The sequence below is a fragment of the Brienomyrus brachyistius genome, chromosome 24 (genome assembly GCF_023856365.1).
Source record: "Brienomyrus brachyistius isolate T26 chromosome 24, BBRACH_0.4, whole genome shotgun sequence".
Lineage (NCBI taxonomy): Eukaryota > Metazoa > Chordata > Actinopteri > Osteoglossiformes > Mormyridae > Brienomyrus > Brienomyrus brachyistius.
Window position 1 is genome coordinate 6,559,472 of NC_064556.1, and position 19,370 is coordinate 6,578,841.

The following is a 19,370-nucleotide window of genomic DNA, read 5'->3' on the forward strand; positions in this document are numbered from 1 at the left end:
CTATTCAAATAACTACATTATTATAGTATATTATATATTTTAATGTTTTCAGTGCATCTTAGCCACTAAATGAAGTACCTTGCTACTAGTTGGTTTTCCACTTTTCCATTAAAGTAAAGAAGAATTCCACTTGGTCTTTTCCAACACATTGCGACTTTTCATAATGCGCGCCAAATAAGAGCTTTAATTTACAGATTTGCGCTTCAAGTAAAAGTTAAGGCTTTATTTGATCAAGTCTGAGTCACCGTGCTGCCGCAGATAAAACCAAAAACAGGTGTATCTTTATTAAACATACCCAACCATACTTCGACTACGGTGGCCTTTGGCACAGAGTTTTCAAGACGATGCAACACAATCTACCAGTCTCGTTTCATTCATGTTGAAAATGCGATTTGAACATATTAAGTTATATTTTAAAATGTGGCTTGTGTTAGTTATATTACAATTGGCTGGACTCTATCATGCTGCAGCCCCTGGGAGAAACGCGTGCTTTCTGTCCTGTTTAAACGATGAGGTCGGAGGCTGTTCATTAAATTCACATTCTGTCCACTAGGTCGCGCACATGTTCTACAGTTTTCGACAGATTAGACATTCTTATGCAAAACCAATATCCATCCGTCTGCCAAGCGCTTATCCAGTGTAGGGTTACAGAGAACCTGGAGCTTGTCCCAGTCAGAATAGGGGACATAAGGGAGGGGATTCCCCCAGTGCGAGGAGGCCAGTGCATCACAAAGCACATACATAAAACTCTGTGAGCAATTTAGAGATGTCAGTTTGCTTAATGCCTTTGGATGGCAGGAGGAAACTAGGTTATTTGAAGGGAATTCACCCATTAGGGAGCGAGCATGAAGTCAAGAACCTTTATTGACATTGTATAGAGTAACGACATAGGATAGTACAATACCATTGAATGATGTATAAGATAAAATTAATTTTTTAGAGGAAAGAACAGTATTAATATATCCATCCATCCATCCATCCATTTCTGTGTCCACTTGTCATTTGTAGGGTCACGGGGCTCCAGAGCATATCCTGGAAACTACAGGCGCAGGGCAGGGAATAACCCAGCTCACTGCAGTTTGTTCAGTATTAATGTACCTATATTATATCTGTCCATACACAACAGATCTTAGGAAATTCCCCAGACATACAGTGTGGGCTGGAATCAAACCCCAGACACTGAAAGTATGAGGGGATAGTGCTACCCAGCTGAAAGGGGTAGTTATAGAGGCATGTATGCAGAATGATAGATAATAACAATAATAATAATAATAATAATAATAATATTGTCTGCATGTTGTCATATGACTTTTGTTGTATTTTCTTTCTAGGTGCAGAAAACATTATATTTATATATACAAAATATATGAGTAATATCTGAGTCATCTGAGTAATCAAGTAAACAATACACTTGCATATTAATCTGTTATATTAGATAATCTTTGATTGTAAAGTCGAACCATAGTGTTTATATAGAAATCTTAAAGTTTATCGGTACATTTGCAGAATATTTTTTTTTATGAGTTTCATTATGTAGATGCACTGAATGTTCTGTGAATGCATTATGTAGGTGCACTGAATGTTCTGTGAATGCATTATGAAGGCACACTGAATGTTCTGTGAATGCATTATGTAGGTGCACTGAATGTTCTGTGAATGCATTATGTAGGTGCACTGAATGTTCTATGAATGCATTATGAAGGTGCATTATGAATATGCACTGAATGTTCTATGAATGCATTATCAAGGCACACTGAATGTCCTGTGAATGCATTATGTAGGTGCACTGAATGTTCTATGAATGCATTATGAAGGCACACTGAATGTTCTGTGAATGCATTATGTAGGTGCACTGAATGTTCTGTGAATGCATTATGTAGGTGCACTGAATGTTCTATGAATGCATTATGAAGGAGCATTATGAAGATGCACTGAATGTTCTATGAATGCATTATCAAGGCGCACTGAATGTTCTGTGAATGCATTATCAAGGCACACTGAATGTTCTGTGAATGCATTATGAAGGCACACTGAATGTTCTGTGAATGCATTATGTAGGTGCACTGAATGTTCTATGAATGCATTATGAAGGCACACTGAATGTTATGTGAATGCATTATGTAGGTGCACTGAATGTTCTATGAATGCATTATGAAGGTGCATTATGAATATGCACTGAATGTTCTATGAATGCATTATCAAGGCACACTGAATGTTCTGTGAATGCATTATGAAGGCACACTGAATGTTCTGTGAATGCATTATGAAGGCACACTGAATGTTCTGTGAATGCATTATGTAGGTGCACTGAATGTTCTGTGAATGCATTATGTAGGTACACTGAATGTTCTATGAATGCATTATGAAGGAGCATTATGAAGATGCACTGAATGTTCTATGAATGCATTATCAAGGCGCACTGAATGTTCTGTGAATGCATTATCAAGGCACACTGAATGTTCTGTGAATGCATTATGAAGGCACACTGAATGTTCTGTGAATGCATTATGTAGGTGCACCGAATGTTCTATGAATGCATTATGAAGGCACACTGAATGTTCTGTGAATGCATTATGTAGGTGCACTGAATGTTCTATGAATGCATTATGAAGGTGCATTATGAATATGCACTGAATGTTCTATGAATGCATTATCAAGGCACACTGAATGTTCTGTGAATGCATTATGAAGGCACACTGAATGTTCTGTGAATGCATTATGAAGGCACACTGAATGTTCTGTGAATGCATTATGTAGGTGCACTGAATGTTCTATGAATGCATTATGAAGGCACACTGAATGTTCTGTGAATGCATTATGTAGGTACACTGAATGTTCTATGAATGCATTATGAAGGCACACTGTACGTTCTATGAATGCATAATGAACACATTATGAATGTAAAGCGTTACCAAAAAATCAGCTACCATATAAACAAAGAACAAAAAAGGAAAAGCAAAGTGGATGGGCTGCGCCCCGCCTGACACCACTGTAACTGGAGCAGCTATCAAAAGTCCCAGTGTACTGTTGGCCTTCTCTTATCGCCCGGATGCTCTCTTCCAAAGCCTTGGGTGTTCTGTCGAGGTTATATATATATCAGACCCCACACAGCTGGATCTGCACCTGCCACTGGCTGTAGCTCACATCGCTTCGTCCTCCACAGCTCGGGTCCGGGCAACAAGTTCAGCACCGTATCACGGCCGAGGAAATATAATACTGATTTAATCTGCCCCCTTTCCCTGGCGCCTGGGGGCATCCTGCTATTCCTCTCCTGACATCTGTTTTTCACGAGGTCCCGTAAGGAATGTTGCCGTAATGGTGCTTTGAAGTTGCCTAGGTAGGGCTTTAGCAACAGGTCATTGGAGTTTGAATGTGATGTTCGCGGGATTAGAGCAAAAGAGGTCACTAATTCCTCCGTGTGATGAATTAAAAGTAGCTAGATTAGCCGCAAAATCCGTCGCGTCGAGTTGCGCTCGGTTTCCCCCGAATCGTCACGTTCCGCGACTCATCTGGATTTGTCGATAGGAGCGGCTTCTAACTGCTCCAGCCTCTCAGCAAACCCTCAAGGTGCAGGGAGGGAAGCCTGCAGAGATACTGACACTTTGGTGTAATCTCTTCAGTTCCGTCGCTTGCTCACTTTTCTGTGTAATAGAATGCAAATGCTTCGTGGCATTTTGACATTTGCTATTTGGCTAATAAACCGACGGCAGGCAGGGTTTGTGTGCAAACACACATTCACCTTCACCAGCGCTCCACTTTCCGTCAACAAATGAACCCACAACTTATGGTGCCAGTTTACATGTTAATCTCTATTTACTCTATAAATTTCCAGTCTTAAGCGTAGTGGAAAGGATCTCAGTGACCCTTCAACTCAACAACATACTGATGGCTCTTACGCTAGTTGGAAGCTTGCAGAAGCAATGGAAAGTATTTGCATTTTGTGAGGAAAGCCCCCTCGCGGGCTCCGATGACTGCCGGTGCGTGTGACAGCTGAGGAATGTAGGAGAGCGAGAGGCAAGATCAGGGGTGGGGGGCTGTCGGGGGCAGAAAAAAAAGCACCCTGAGCTGTCACTCGATGCCACGAATAGAATACCCCCCCAGCTAGAGGTAGCAGAGCTTTCGCAGTCTGAGAGCCGAAGCCAGGAATGCCAGCTGGTTGCTATTCAGGACGTCTCCCCGCAACACCGGGAGCGACACCAACAACAGGAGCTGTTCGGAACACAGAACCTGCGGTGCGATAACCGGCCAGGTGCCAGCGAGAAAAAAAAAAAAAGACCAGCAGGACCTGCAGTGAATTCACGTGCCGAAGAATACCGAGACCTTAGGCATGGACAGCAGGTTGGATGAGGCAGACGCCGACTGCCATTGGCTCATTGATCCTGCTTTTGAGAGTCACCCTAGCCCACCGGTAGAGTACCTTGGCATGCACCACTACAGCTCCACGTCCTCTGACAGGATCTCCAAGCTGACCACCAAGAGCAGCTCCAGCGAATGGTCCGACTGCTTCAAATTCGCACACATGGACAAAGAGCTCGTGCAAAGGCTGGCTGAGGATGGGGACGGCTCAACGGACTGTTTCGGGACAGGCCAATTTGTTTGCGTGGACGTAGCTCTGGACAACTGCAAGGCGCCTAACAGTGAATTAAAGACGGTGCCCAAAAGGCAGATCCAGCTGAAGAGATGCGGCAGCGGGGAGCCGCCGGCCAACGCAGCCACCGATTTTGCTGCTGCGTCCTCATTCGAGATCAAACGGCTGGATGCTTGTTTTCGGCAATGCAGCTTCCCGGCTACCGTCTGGGAGGCACCGTGCGAGGCGGAGCCGCTGGCAATCCCCGAGAGGAAGCTGAAGCTTCAGAAGTCTCTCTCCCTGGATGAAACCTCCAGCAAAACCGTAATGGCTTCCTCTCTCATCAAGAGTGTTCTGCTCAAGAAGATGCAACATGAAAGTCTCCTCCAACATTTGCAAGCCCAGGAAGGAAGCGTCTGCCCTTCTAAGGTAAAGAACTATCACACCAAGAGTTCTAACTCCAAAGTCACTAACCTGAACCTGGGCTCCAGTCTACCTTCAAGCAGCAGCATGTATTTCAACTTGGACAAACCAGAGAGAGACCCTCAGATTGGCTCAGTAAGAATGCATGACGTCATTGGCTGCAGCGCCGGTCAACTAAAGCTTCGGGCAAAACCGGCACCAGAGAGAACAGAGAAACTCGATTCCAGAGAAGATATAAAGGAGCTGGGAAATGCGGAAGCTAGACCCTGCAGTGATGCAGCAAAAGCTACGGCGTCCACTGAAGCTCCAGGCACAGCAACAGGAACGACAAACACAGCCGGGGAATGTCCGGCAGGGCCGGGAAGTCACAAACAAAGAATTACCGGGGACAGTTTCGTGACAAAAATTCCAAAAATAACCTACAAAGTGAGCGCCAGAGGAAATAAAAGTAGTTTCTCGAAAGAGTGTTTGCTGTCGGGACAAGTGGACCAAGTGCCACTCTCCACGGGAGGCACCCAAGCAAAAGGACGACGGGCAGATAATTCGGTCGAACAGCCAGCTAAAACGGAAGCAAATGAGAAAAGCCAAACGAAACCCCTCACACACAAAGTGAGAGATTTAAGGAAACTGGTGAAGAGCTCCTACAATCTGCCCTTCAGTGGGTCGACGGAGCGGGATCGCGTTTCCCAGAAGCGGCAGGACAAGCCGACACTTTCTACTCGGCTGCCTGATGTTCCGCACAGCATATGCAAGATTCCTGACAACAAAAAAGGAGTGTTTACATTAGCAGGGGAGGCTGGGCTTGACAGTGGTGGAACCTCAGTGCCTTTGTTCTTGAAAGAGAAAGGCTACCAGGAAGGCCGGATATCCCAAGTCCCCACGATGACCCCAACCTCTCCTCAAATTGTTACTCCTCCTGCTCCACCCCTGCAGCCCCAGCAGAGGCCAGCTACCGTGCTACCTTGGAACTACCACACCCTCCCTCCCCAGTCCAGTCAACCAGAGGTCCCGGATCTTCTCCAGCACTCACTTCATTCTTGGGACGGTGGCCGGCCGGCACCGAAAGAACCAATGAAATTGCAGCCTGGTGCAATACGTCCGGGCCATGGAGCTACAAGCACCGCCAGCCCCTCGTCGCTGCCCCAAAACCTGTCCGGGCCACCCAGCAGAGATAGTTCCGGAACCAGCAGCACTACCTTAGAACAGAACCCTGCCCGAATGCTGCTGCACCCCAAAACTGGGAGCTACGTCTATGTCAACATGCCGACAACACCCCTGTGCAAGATGCTGTTCGATCCTGAGACAGGACACTACGTGCAGGTGCAGATCCCCCAGCAGGGGGCAGCCTACACAGGGCTCTACTCAACCTGCATGGCCGCCTACCCATTCTTCAGTTACCAGAACCTGTACACCCCATATTTTCTCCCTTGTATCACCAGCTACCAGAGTGCCCCCATTCTGACACCTCATCAGCCCTAGACTCTATGGCTCGAGGCAGTTCATGTAAACTGAGATTATAACGGTGTCTAGCACAGGATAACAAAAGAGAGTGTTAATTTTTTTGTGGGTGGTGTCTGCCTAGTCTGACCTGTATATGGGTCAACCTATTGTTAAAACAAAAGAATATATTGTGTTGCATGAATTACTTGAAATACTGACAACATTTTAAATAAGCTGCTTTCACTATATGAGTGTCATGATCCGCTCGTCCGATCCTCCTGTGTGCCACGCCCCCCTCGTTTCCTCGCGTTTATTCCCGATTGTGATCACGTGTTGCCTGTTATTCTCAGCTTGTCCTGTGTATTTGACTCTGCGTCCGAGTTAGTTTCCCCAAATCCGTCATTGATGTGTGTTCCCCCGTTCCCTTCAATAAACCCTCGCGTCTGGATTTTCGCTTGCCTGCCCGACGGACCGCGATTATAACAATGAGCACATATATGTGCGTGTGACATTTTGATATTAAGACAAAATACGATACTTACTGCGATCCGCGAAACGCAAGGAGGTGGCTTTAGAATTTCTCAGAGTTGTTTTCTTAAATATCTGTGTTTGTATGTTGAGTGGCTAGAAAACTACGAATTATCCGAATTATTTCACGAATGTTTTGCTGAGATACAGCATTTCAGGACTTTGTTAATAATAATTCACGATTCCGGTAAGTTTAAACACAACACAATTACCAACCCCGAGACTCCTTTTTAAAAGCAACAACTTTTTTTGGATAATTTGTGTGTAAAACAGCAAAGTTGTTCACGTCATTCTCAGCATAATTTCTCTGGATATTTAAGAAATATAGAAAACAAATCTAAAAAACATTTTTATAAATATGCACACCTCGTTCGTGACAATTGCTAATAACAATGCTGTTTGCTATCAATTGTGAACCTTGTGAATTTTATGCAAATAGGAACTACACTTCATGCAACCTGTTCTTGGGTCTGTCTCTGTACATACGGGTTACACACAGGTCTACACGTGACCTAGGAAGTCAGATTCTCGTGGCTGCAGCAGTTAGACACCAGGAAGCACTTAGACGAGATATTAAAGGGGACGTTAAGAGCAGGATCCATTATTACAAGCCTGCAATATGGTAGCATAAAATATATAACATCATATTCCTGTTATCAAGTAGAACAAATTTGAATGATTGATGATTATTCCTATTCATAAGAACAGAATCATTAAATAACAATGATAACGAAATATCTGCTGTACAAAATGATGCCGAACATGCAGCCAAAAAATAATAATAATAATGTTTACAAAATGAGCTGCTATACTTTGGTACAGGAAACGGTGAGCTCTGGATGGCCTGGGGGTGCCTCGCCGTTTTGTGTGCCCCTATCCTCCTCGCTCGCCTGCTCGCTGTCCTTCCTCGGGCGTCGGCGGAAGCCCTGGAAGGTGGGGCTGATGGGAAGGTAGCGCAAAAGCGAAGTCCGCCGCACGCAGCCCATGCCGACGGGGAGGTCGTAGGTGGACATGGACACGGCGGCCCGGCTGGACGGACGATCGTCTGCCTTCCAGTCCAGTAGGCCTCTCTCCTCCCTGGTACCTATCATAGTAGAGAACACAACAAAAACACACACACACACACAGATTAGCTATCTATATCTATGTGGGGACTCTCCATTCAGTTCTATGCATAAGTCTAATCCCAACATGATGACCATAACCCCTACCCAGCCCTCACCTTCACCATAAGTAACCAAATGAAATACAAGATTTTTGACATTTTTAGTTTTTTTTTTTTTTATTTCAGTCACAGAGTTTATGAAACTGAATTTTCCCCTTGTGGAGACAAAAAAAATGTCCCTCCTCCCCAAAGATCAAAATAACAGGTTTCTTTGTAGTATATACCAGCCCTTACGCAACACATTGACACACACACAAACACATACACAACAAACATGCGCAGATTCACACATATACTGAGTTACAGTAAAAGCTGGCAGAATCTTCTTACGTTTAATGTCTGAGTGATTCTCTCAAAACAAAACAGAGGATTTATTCTCTAGGCGGACGGTACTCATCGCTCAAAAAATAAAATGGAGCCTTTTTTTAACCCCTGAATGTGTGTCTGCGTGGATGAGTGGGGGAGCTGGAGTACGCCCCACCTGGCACGGTGTTGTCCAGCACAAAGGCCAGGGACCCCCCCACGAACATTTCAGTAGTCAGGAGCACGGTGATGATCTGGTCCAGCTCGGGAACTCCTGAGAAAACACCAAAACGTGTCGGACATAAATTCTTATCAAATCGAGTCATCCATCCATCCATTTTCCAAACCGCTTATCCTACTGGGTCGCGGGGGGTCCGGAGCCTATCCCGGAAGCAATGGGCACGAGGCAGGGAACAACCCAGGATGGGGGGCCAGCCCATCGCAGGGCACATTCACACACCATGCACTCACACACCATTCACTCACACATGCACACCTATGGGCAATTCAGCAACTCCATTCAGCCTCAGCATGTTTTTGGACTGTGGGGGGAAACCGGAGCACCCGGAGGAAACCCCACGACGACATGGGGAGAACATGCAAACTCCGCACACATGTGACTCGAACCCGGGTCCCAGAGGTGAGAGGCAACAGTTCTAACCACTGCACCACCATGCCGCCCCCAAATCGAGTCAAGTCAAATTTATTTATATATAGGCATTTAAACATAACGATAGCTGATTCAGAGTGCTGTACATTTTAACAGATCCAGCTACTACTTAATAAAATAAGTCATAAGACGCAATTTTGAAGTAATCATGCATAATTAAGCTAAAAATAAGAGCATTAAAATAAGTAATAAAATAAGTAATAAACACGAATTTGAAACAAATAAGACAAAATAACAAAAAGGAAAAAAAAATGTCCGGTACGTCTAAATAATCATATCAGAGAAGCGATTCATAAATGGCACCTCCTTGCCAAAAGCAGTAGCTTATGTAGCTTACCCACCTGTACGGATGCTGCCAGGGTGCGTGTCCAAGTAATTGGGCAGCATGAGCCCGAAGAACATAGAGAATCCCAGGACAAAGAGATTCCTAGAGGAGTTCAGGTCCACGCTCTGCAGGTTAGACAACCCAACTGCTGTGATCATCCCTATAGGGAGCGCAAAAGAATCAATCAACAACACAGCCCAACGGTGAACTGTTAAGCCATACAGCTGTAAACATTTGGCACACTGGCTCTGGTAGTGACACTGGTTGTGGGTTCAAATCCCCCAGCTCTGTGTGGATGTATGGAGTCTCCAAGCCCCCCCTGTCTGGTCCTGGTCTGTAAATACCCATACTGTGTGTGCTTGGGTGCATGTGTGCCCTGCGGTGAATTAGTGTCCCATCCAGGGCGTTTCCTGCCCCACATGCCTTGTTTTTCCTGGGTCCAGGCTACCCGGAATCCTGTACTGAATAAGCACTTGGAAGATGAATGCATGGATTCATAGTAATGATATTAGAACATCTCAGGGCACCTTAAGGGACAAACATCTCAGGGGACAAACATCTCAGGGCACCTTAAGGGACAAACATCTCAGGGGACAAACATCTCAGGGCACCTTAAGGGACAAACATCTCAGGGGACAAACATCTCAGGGCACCTTAAGGGACAAACATCTCAGGGGACAAACATCTCAGGGCACCTTAAGGGACAAACATCTCAGGGGACAAACATATCAGGGGACAAACATCTCAGGGCACCTTAAGGGACAAACATCTCAGGGGACAAACATCTCAGGGCACCTTAAGGGACAAACATCTCAGGGGACAAACATCTCAGGGCACCTTAAGGGACAAACATCTCAGGGGACAAACATCTCAGGGGACAAACACCTCAGGGCACCTTAAGGGACAAACATCAAAAGTAATTTTAGACATCAAACCTATAATACAGCTGCCGGAGGCACTCTTACCAAACAAGGTGCAGAACATGCCTCCGAGGATGGGGTCGGGCAGGGCGGCGAACAGGGCTGTGAACTTTCCCACAGTGCCCAGCACCAGCATGATGCCGGCTCCATACTGCACTACCCTCCTGCTGCCTACCTGCATGGGGAAATAGACCGGCAACCCAATCAGAGAGGGTCCAGAGACCCGCTTCAGCAAGGCCAGAGGCAACACGTGTATCAGTTAATGAATACTGCAGAGGTGCAGGAACTACAAGGACGAAGAGGGAGAGGTCACAGGGAAACACTTCACTGTTAATCATCTCCTGGGGCCACTGGGATTTCAGCACTGTACAGTGGTTGCTTTATACTCTGCATCGAGTAAATCCCAGAATGCTGGAACTCAGTAACCAGTGCGTGAGGAAAGAGGGCTGAAAAATAGTTAATTTTTTAAGAGAAAGCAGAAAATGCATCTCGGGGCAGTTCTAGGGTTTATGTTAAGGCGGGAGGGGGCATAAGGAGGTCCATAATTCATACAGTGGAGCCAACCTTATCATTAACCAATCATGTGTTTTGAATTGGTGAGTAACAGGGGAGGGGGCCTATCAGCTTTAAGCTAGGGCCAATGCCTCTGTGGCTTGGGCGGGGTACGAAAACCCAGTGCCAATATGGCACCAGTTGCTATACAACCAGTATGTGCTGCACCACTTAAATGCCTGAGCTGAAATATTTGAAATATAAACCACTTCAAGTGTAGCTACATTCACTTAACAGGATTCCAACTGCAGGACATGCAACTGATGTTTAAAAACAAATTTTTAAAAAGTCATCCTTTAACGTTGTCCACCTTAGTTTTCTGCTTTATTTTTTTTTAGTACCAGTTCAAGCACCAGCACAATTTTAAAAGTGTCATTTTAGCACAGGAATTGGAAGAAGCCCCAACAATACCCAACCCCAGCAGTTGCCCCGCCCCTGTATACGTCCCTGTTCCAGACTTTGCATTTCATTATTTTCCCTTATATGTGCAGACTCATCGTAAAGCTCCATCCCATTAGCATAATGTACAGGACTTTGGAGGAACCTGGAACCTGCTAGCTTCATCACAGGACAATGTGTTCCCCCTGCAAAGTGTCATTGGCGTTACCTTGGTGATGTCATTGGCATTACCATAGGGATGTTACTGGTGTTACCTTGGTGATGTCATTGCTGTTACCGTAGTGATGTCACTTGTGTTACCTTGGTGTTGTCATTGGTGTTACCGTAGTGATGTCACTGGTGCTATCTTGGTGATGTCATTGGCGTTACCTTAGTGATGCCCAGCACCCCAATGTTGGGGCTGGATGAGGTGGAGCCATTCCCGGTGCCCAGCAGCCCTGCGATGATGCAGCACACCCCCTCTGTGAAGATGCCCCTGCAAGTACACCGAGGCAATGAGCGCCCATGGGACTCCGCCAGTGACCCCCGTGACCTCATGGCCTTAAGTCGAGTAAAGCCCCGGACCTGTTTATGGCGTGGACCGGGGGCGGTGGTGCCCCTGCCAGGCGGGCACAGGCATAGTAATCGCCGATGGACTCCACGATGCCTGCCAGAGTAGCGCTGAACATACCCAGCACACTGGCGATGGTCACAGTCGGCAATCCCCACTGACCTGGCCAGGAAGTCGACAGACGAGGGAGCATAATATGAGCAGCAGATGAGATGCAGCTACACCGTGCTGTTCCCTAGCCAACAGTGTACCTGTAACATCTTGCACTGGGCCCTTGAGCAAGGCCTTCAACCCCCAAGAAATGCTCCAGGGGTTAGGGTAAATGACTCAGACTCAAACCCCAAGCTTCGCTCTTAACTCTGTGTGTGTGTGTGTGTGTGAGTGTGTGTGTGTGTGTGTCTCAAAGCAGATCAGATGGGATATGTGAAACCTAAAGAATTTCAATGTTCCTGTACTCGTGAAAATGGCAAGTAAAGCATCATTTCATTCCACTGCGTTGCAGTCCTACGCGTGTGTGATCAGACGCATGTTTGCATGTTCCAATGCCGTTTAAGCTCCGCTTTGCATGCGGAATGTAAATGTTATGTTTGCATTACTTTGACACAGGAGACGAATTCCTTGCAAGGTTTCGTTCTGGTTCTAAAATTAAACCCCGTAAATTGACATCGAATGAAACCCTATCTGGACATTTTTGCCGCCCATATGTCTGACCTACATAGCTGCGGCACAGTGGATGGGGGCGCGGCCCAGCGGTCTTACACGGGTATGGCATGCGGAACCAAGGTGCCCAGGACATGATATCCCCGCGGGCGTCCGTGCGCGCCTTGTGACCGTACTGACTGGGGTCCTGGGGAAGCATATCCGTCAGGGTCAGGATGTAGCAGAGCAGCCAGACCAGCATAATGGCCATGATGATCTACAGAGGACACGGAGAAAGGCACGATTACGACTCACCACAATCATGACTACCTGCCACTCCACCTTACGCCTATCAGAACTACAGTCCAGTACGGGCCTGAAATTAAAGCCCGAGCCTGGACCATTCCCAAGACCCTGAGACCGAACCCAACCAGGTCCGGGCAGTACTGGCAAATCGAAAGCCCACCTGAACCTGAATTTGTGTAAATACTGGTCAAACAGGTTTACGGAGACATTTGCGAGCATTCGCTGTATTTCATCCACTACTAGTTTGGATGCTTGCTAGGTAAAGAAAGGGGGGCGTGAGCGAGCAAGGGAAGGAATAAAGTGCATTAAAAAAACAATCACACGTACATAAACTAACCCCAACCCAATACTAATCTTATTTCTGCTTTAGCCTTTGCCAGGTGTGGAACCTCACCTGGACACTGAACCTTGACCCGACAACTATCATTGTCAAAGAAATAACTATGCAGCTCAAGCAATGCATGATGGGTAACTCGCCGGGAGAATCAGGAACTGATAGCCGGGGTCTTAATGCCCCCCACCACCCCCTCCCTCTCCAAAGCGACGTGGGCCCAGAGTCCTGGAGTTTTATCCTGGCATCTGTGGCATTTTAATGTCCATGTGTACAGAGGAGGGGGGGGGGGCCATGGGAGTGGGCGGGGGTTCTGACCGGAAACATCTTGAAGATCTGGACCTTGACGGTGGTGCAACCTTTCCTCCGGGAGTAGATGGGGATGGGGAGGCACCAGTTTCTGAGATACTGGGCGAAGGCCACGATTAGGAAAATACACCTGGGGAGGGACAAAAAAAAGGAACGAGTTGGACAGGCATCAGTGAAAATAATTAAAAATGTAATGTAAGACGACAGGAAGATGTAGAGGAAGAAAGATGGAGAGGTGGAAGGAGGAAAGGAGGGGAAGAGGATCTGGAGAAAGGGAGGGCGGGGGCAGAGGAAGGGGAGTGAGGGATTAGGGTCTCACAGTAAGGAGAGGCCCCAGTGCGTTCCGGCACGTTCTCCGGCTGTCTGGAAGACGGAGAGGCCGATGAGAGACACCGTAGGGGTGACAGTCAGGGGCCCGATGTAGTTAAGCAGGATCCCAGGGAGCCCGACTAGGCCGATGAGGACCTCCACCACGCTGGACACCATGATGGCGCCCTGGATCTGCGAGGGGATAGAGGGCCAGTCGTCATGGGGGGGGCACACTGGCTCCAGGTGGTGGCCAGGTGGACGCACAGACACGCACGCGTACCTCCCTGATCCGGGGGTGCCAGACGTGAGAGGTGTTCAGCGGCATACTCCAGTTGCCGTACACCTCCTCTGCGACATGAGGGAGTCAAGGTCGTGTGGAGTCAGAAAGAGTCAGAGAGGGAGTCTTGTGTCTCGTCATGGCCAGAAGCTGCCGTGGTTAAGTGCTGCCTCTTGCCCAATTTATTGTAATGGAAGTCAGAACTGAACGAAGGTCTCCCCATTCTAAGCACTAGCATCAGGATAGATATCGCTATGGTGATGCTATGCTACTGCTAAGACGACAGTCTCACAGAGATCAATGGAGGACATTCAGACACTTTCGGAACAGGGCTATAAAAACAGGGCCGGATGGCAGAGGAGATCATGCAGACCCTGTCGGAAGAGCGGCGCCTCAAAGGATTGTGGGTACATACCATCCGGGGGACACTTCCACCTGTCAAGGCCCATGATGGCCTGAGCAGGGATCAGGAAGGCGAAAGCGCTGGCCTGAAAAAGCGGCAAACTGGAGGGAAGAGATGGAGAGGGCCAATCACAAAGCAGCTTCCGGATTGGGGGCGGGGACAGAGCAGCGTGGGCGGGGCTGGCCGTACCGGACTCCCAGCGTGGTCTGGATTAACGTGGTGATGCCCACGCAGGTGAAAATGGTTCCCACCAGCTGGCTGATGGCGTACTGGTCCCGGCCCACGCACATGGCTTCAGCCAGCAGGAACGGCACCGCGATGGTACCACTGAAGCAGGTCAGGTAGTGCTGTGGACACGCCGAACACAGGGGATGCTAGGCACAGCATCGGCAACTTTATTCAGCTGTCGCTCCAGTTGTTTATTCAATCTTCATAATGTATGACACTTGTAACACTCTTTGATCGTTTATAACCAGTAATCGTCAAAGCATTACGACAAAAATATCAGAGTCACTGACAACCGGATTGATATCTCCTATGTTTGCGAATATATATCTGGCTATTAAGCCTGATTCTGATTGGTCCCAGGATGGTCAGGTGTCAGTTCTGTGTCGCTGTGACACTGCCTGGTCTGTGCAGTAAAACTGAATGATAACGAGAAGCAAGCAGCAGGCGACTGTTATGTGAATGAAGACGGTGCTGTATGTATCACATCGCGGGGACCAAATGTCCCCATGTTATTTTGACGTTGTGGGGACCGTTTTTTTCCGTCCCCACAAGGGAAAACTCAATATTATAAAAATCTGCTACTGCAAGTGAAAAACTAAAAATTCCAAAAGTCTTGTATTTTGTTTGGTTATTTATGGTTAAGGGTAGGGCTGGGTGGGGGTAAAGGTTGCCATTGTTGGGATTAGAGTTATACCCATAGAAATGAATGGAAGGTCCCCACAGAGCCATGTATACAAGCTTTGTGTGTGTGTGTGTGTGTGTGTGTGTGTGTGTGTCTGTGTACCTGTAGCCCCAGCAGGATGCACAAGTACCAGGGCGGCACGTCTTCGATCTTGTAGATCATCCCAAAGCCCTGTGGATGTTCTTCAGTGGGAGGTTCCACCTCCTCAGACTGCGGAGTGACAAAATAACTCAGAGGGAGCAGACACTGCCTCCACATCCCACACTCGTCTGCTCCGCACATCTGCCGCACGTCCCGGCTGCCTGCAAGGGCGCCGCCTCACGCCCACCCCGAAGAAGACCCATCTGACAAAACTTCTCCTGCCCAAGCGATTGGCCGCTCAGTGACAGTTCAGCGTCGCCGTGCATTGCGTCGCCACGGTTGCCGGCATCACTGAGATTCCCTCTGCGCGCTTGTCCAGGCGGGTCTCTCAGAGTGAAACCCCACCAGGCACGACTCCAGACACAACAACCCATGTCCAGATTTCCATGGAGACATCTAAAGGGGCTTCACAGCTGGACCCTGCCAAAAGCGCTAACCCTCAAACTACCAGCACACCGCATAAACGGTAACAAATGGAGTGTCTGGTGAAATAGGGGCTGAATTAAAGCCCACACAGAATTTGCACTGCATTACAGACAATGTAGCACCTAACTCAGCCCCAGTCTGATCACCAACAAAGACAGAACAGGCACGGTAAGCCAGTCAAAATGAGATCATTAATGAGCAGAGAGACTCCCACTGACAGCCCACAGGTCGAGCTGCAAATTGGTGGCAGCTTGCTGTAGCACGAAGTCCCATCGCAGAGAAGTTCTGCCATCCCTGGTAGTGTTATTACCTTGTGGTGTGCGTCTGCATGTCTGTCCTCATTAATCATCTCCGGTCGCCTCTGCTTCTGATACCGACTGGAGGCCCAACCTGCTTCTCTGCGGTCTTCCCTAGACAGACAGCACATTACCCCCACGGTGGCTTTATGGGAGAAGACGAGCCAGATTAGGCAGGTTAATGATCCCCCCGAGTGAACTTTATACTGTGCTGTTAATCAAGGAGTTAAATTGTACTGTAAATGACTGGACCAGAGGTCAAAAATCTTTCACAGAAAGCGGTTTCACAAAAGAGACGGCGGCCATTTTTTTAAAGGGTTACACACACACACACAAAAAAAACTGAGAGCATGTTCTGATCTTATAAAGAATTGAACACTCGTTCCATAAAAATAACCTCATTCTGCGCCCCTTGTTTTTGGACTTTTGCCAACACACGTCAACGTTGGGCTCCATGTGATCCCTACTGTATCACGCCACCTTTTCTGCGTCTTAGAAGAGTTTCGAGATTTGTCTCGACTTCAGCTGGGAGCTTGCGGAGGGGAGACTGCACAGCGTTCTCGGAGACGATTCGGCAGCCAATTAACGGAGCGTCAGATCCAATCTGTTTCCCGACAGGCTTTCCAGGGACATTGACCACAGCCTGTTACACATGATGGCCTTTCCAGACCCGCCCAGAAGCATCTCCAGACGCTCAAGGGACATGCTTCATTTTATCTCCAGCCCGCCCGGCAAAATTAATTAACGGCTTAAAGTTTAGCCCATTAATCGTGTTATCTGGAATACAGGAACTCTCTACATATCCAGATTTTCTTAGAGGTCACTTAAAGTCCGTTTTTTTTCCATTAAGTTTTTTTTTCATATGTTGAATGAGTCTGGCGTTAAAGCAAAAAAAAATGCCCAAAAATGGTTTACTGTAAATTACAATAATTAGTCAGCAAAGGAGAATGAGGTGGGACATTCACAACAACAGCTGCATTCTTTTATCCTTACGCTTCAACCCTGTTTTTGCAGGGGGCGCTCATTTAAAAAAAATGCTGCGACAACCGGTGCTTTCCAGCTTAATGTACAGCTATTAAACATCCGCGGGATCGTATCTTATTTTAACCACTAGGGGGAGACCGATTTCCAGTTAATTTAAAAAATCTGCCTTTTTAAGCAGATGTTTTCACCGCGGATACACAATATAAAACTGGGAGTTGTGTGTTATTTCACAGAAGCCAGATGTTCCCAATAAAGGAGTTCCGTGGCGAAACGGGAAGTTTTAAAATGTCTGATTAGCTCCATGCTTTTATCCAAAGCAACTGGCAGTTTCACGGCTTTATGCAGCCGGACAATTAATTAGAGCGATTAATCGCCTTGCTAAAGGGTGTAATGGCAGAAACCGTTAAAATCAGGAGTGGTCAGACACGTTACTCCAGACCAGAGTTCATGAGCTGTGAAGCTTCTCGTCATAAAGTTGATGAGGGAAAACTGGAGCAGTAACTTTTTAGTTGTTTTTCTATCATGGAAGTGGATTGTGGTGCAGTTGTGTTATGTGTTCAAATAAAGGGTCAGCTAATGTATCATTTCCTTGACAAGTGGGATCTGTTTTCAGTCGTTTTTTAAAGACGAAATTAAAGTTTAAAAGTTTAAAAAGAGGTTAATTGGGCTTGCTAAATTGCCCGTAGGTGTGCGTGTGTGAGTGACTGGTGTGTGAGTGTGCCCTGCGATGGGCTGGCCCCCCATCCTGGGTTGTTCCCTGCCTCGTGCCCATTGTTTCCGTGATGGGCTCCGGACCCCCTGCGACCCAGTAGGATAAACGGTTTGGAAAATGGATGGATGGTGAAAATAAGATGTATTGACTTCTTAAAAATATGGTCCGTAGTTTGCGTCCGAAGTGTACAAGATAACATCATCGATACCATCATAAGAATTTCTTAAACTAGTTTTAGTGCTTCGAAGGGTTTTATTTGTAAGCTCAACTGCCGGAGCTCACGGTCCACGATGACGTCATAGACACGAATCGGTCTCTAACAAAGATGATTCACCTGAACAAGTAATTATGCAATATTTTCTATCTTTTAGTTTCATCTGCATTGCACTTCTCTCGCTCCTTCTCATTAGCATTATCACCCACAAACGCCGCTCCTCTCCTCGCCGTTTCTGCTTGTTCTTCTGTCAGGTGTTTTGGTTCATTTCTGCCCTGCTCGGGTTCTGATAACCCATCCAGCAATTTTCCGAACCGCTTATCCTACTGGGTCGCGGGAGGTCCGGAGCCTATCCCGGAAGCAATGGGCACGCGGCATGGAACAGCCCAGGATGGAGGGGGGCAGCCCATCGCAGGTTCTGATAACGATATTTTCTCATTTTTTTTGGAACAACCTGGTGCGTAGCCTCATCTATTTTTACGGCCAAACGGCGGGTGTTCATGCGCGTGTGCGGTGCGGTTTTCCCCGCATCAGTCAGACGCGAAAAGTCCCGATTTAGGCGGATGTATGTCAAAAACAATCATGCATATTTATAAAATTGTTTGCGCTGTATTTTTTTGTTCAATTTTTATTTATTACAGTAACTTGGATTATTTTATTTGTTGTAGCGTTAGAGGTGGCGGATGCACTGGAACAAGTTAAAAACGGTGTAAAACTTAACCTTACGAGCAGCTGCATTGGAAACAGGCATGTAAACAGAGATCACTTCCCTGGGGGCTGTAGACTCAGGGGGACACGCGAATGACTCCACGTCACCTGGAGGATGCTGCAGAGACAGGATGCCTTCACCGTCCACTAGCTGCCCCTCCCCCAATCAGCGGCGCCCCCTGCTGCCAGCTAACTCAACACCCTTCACACCCCCTCTCACGCCTGCGGCGGATAAGGAACAGAACTTCCCCGCTGCGGTGACCTCATGCAGAGAAGCGGCATGAATGAACACAAGAAAAGCCATCCGGAGGAAGTGAAGTTAGATCTCGTCAGCAGGGCCTGGTCACCTGATGCAGATGGAGGAATACCCGCCTACCCGCCCCCCCCCCCCACCAGGTTCTCAATATTAAGTGCCAAACACAACCCGAACAGCAACAGAAACCCCAACAAACAAAAATCGTTTCAGATCAAACCAACCACAAACACTTCGGAGAGGAAGAGGGCAGCTTTGAACCAAACTTTATTTCCATGTACATAAATATTTGGTTGAACAATATAACAAA

General features: G+C 47.2%; 1 protein-coding gene across 1 annotated transcript; it reads right to left on the reverse strand.

The window, feature by feature from the left end:
• Positions 1-7,179: 7,179 nt before the first annotated feature.
• Positions 7,180-18,959, reverse strand: slc23a1 (solute carrier family 23 member 1). Its single transcript, XM_048995225.1, has 15 exons — positions 18,821-18,959; positions 16,204-16,334; positions 15,429-15,536; positions 14,606-14,763; positions 14,429-14,517; positions 14,017-14,084; positions 13,747-13,928; positions 13,437-13,557; positions 12,602-12,758; positions 11,857-12,004; positions 11,662-11,767; positions 10,387-10,516; positions 9,438-9,581; positions 8,605-8,700; positions 7,180-8,042 (listed from the first exon to the last, which is right to left on the reverse strand). The coding sequence occupies exons 2-15, from the start codon at positions 16,318-16,320 to the stop codon at positions 7,765-7,767; spliced, it is 1,902 nt and encodes a 633-aa protein (XP_048851182.1). The 5' UTR covers positions 16,321-16,334; positions 18,821-18,959; the 3' UTR covers positions 7,180-7,764.
• Between the last annotated feature and the right edge of the window lie 411 nt (positions 18,960-19,370).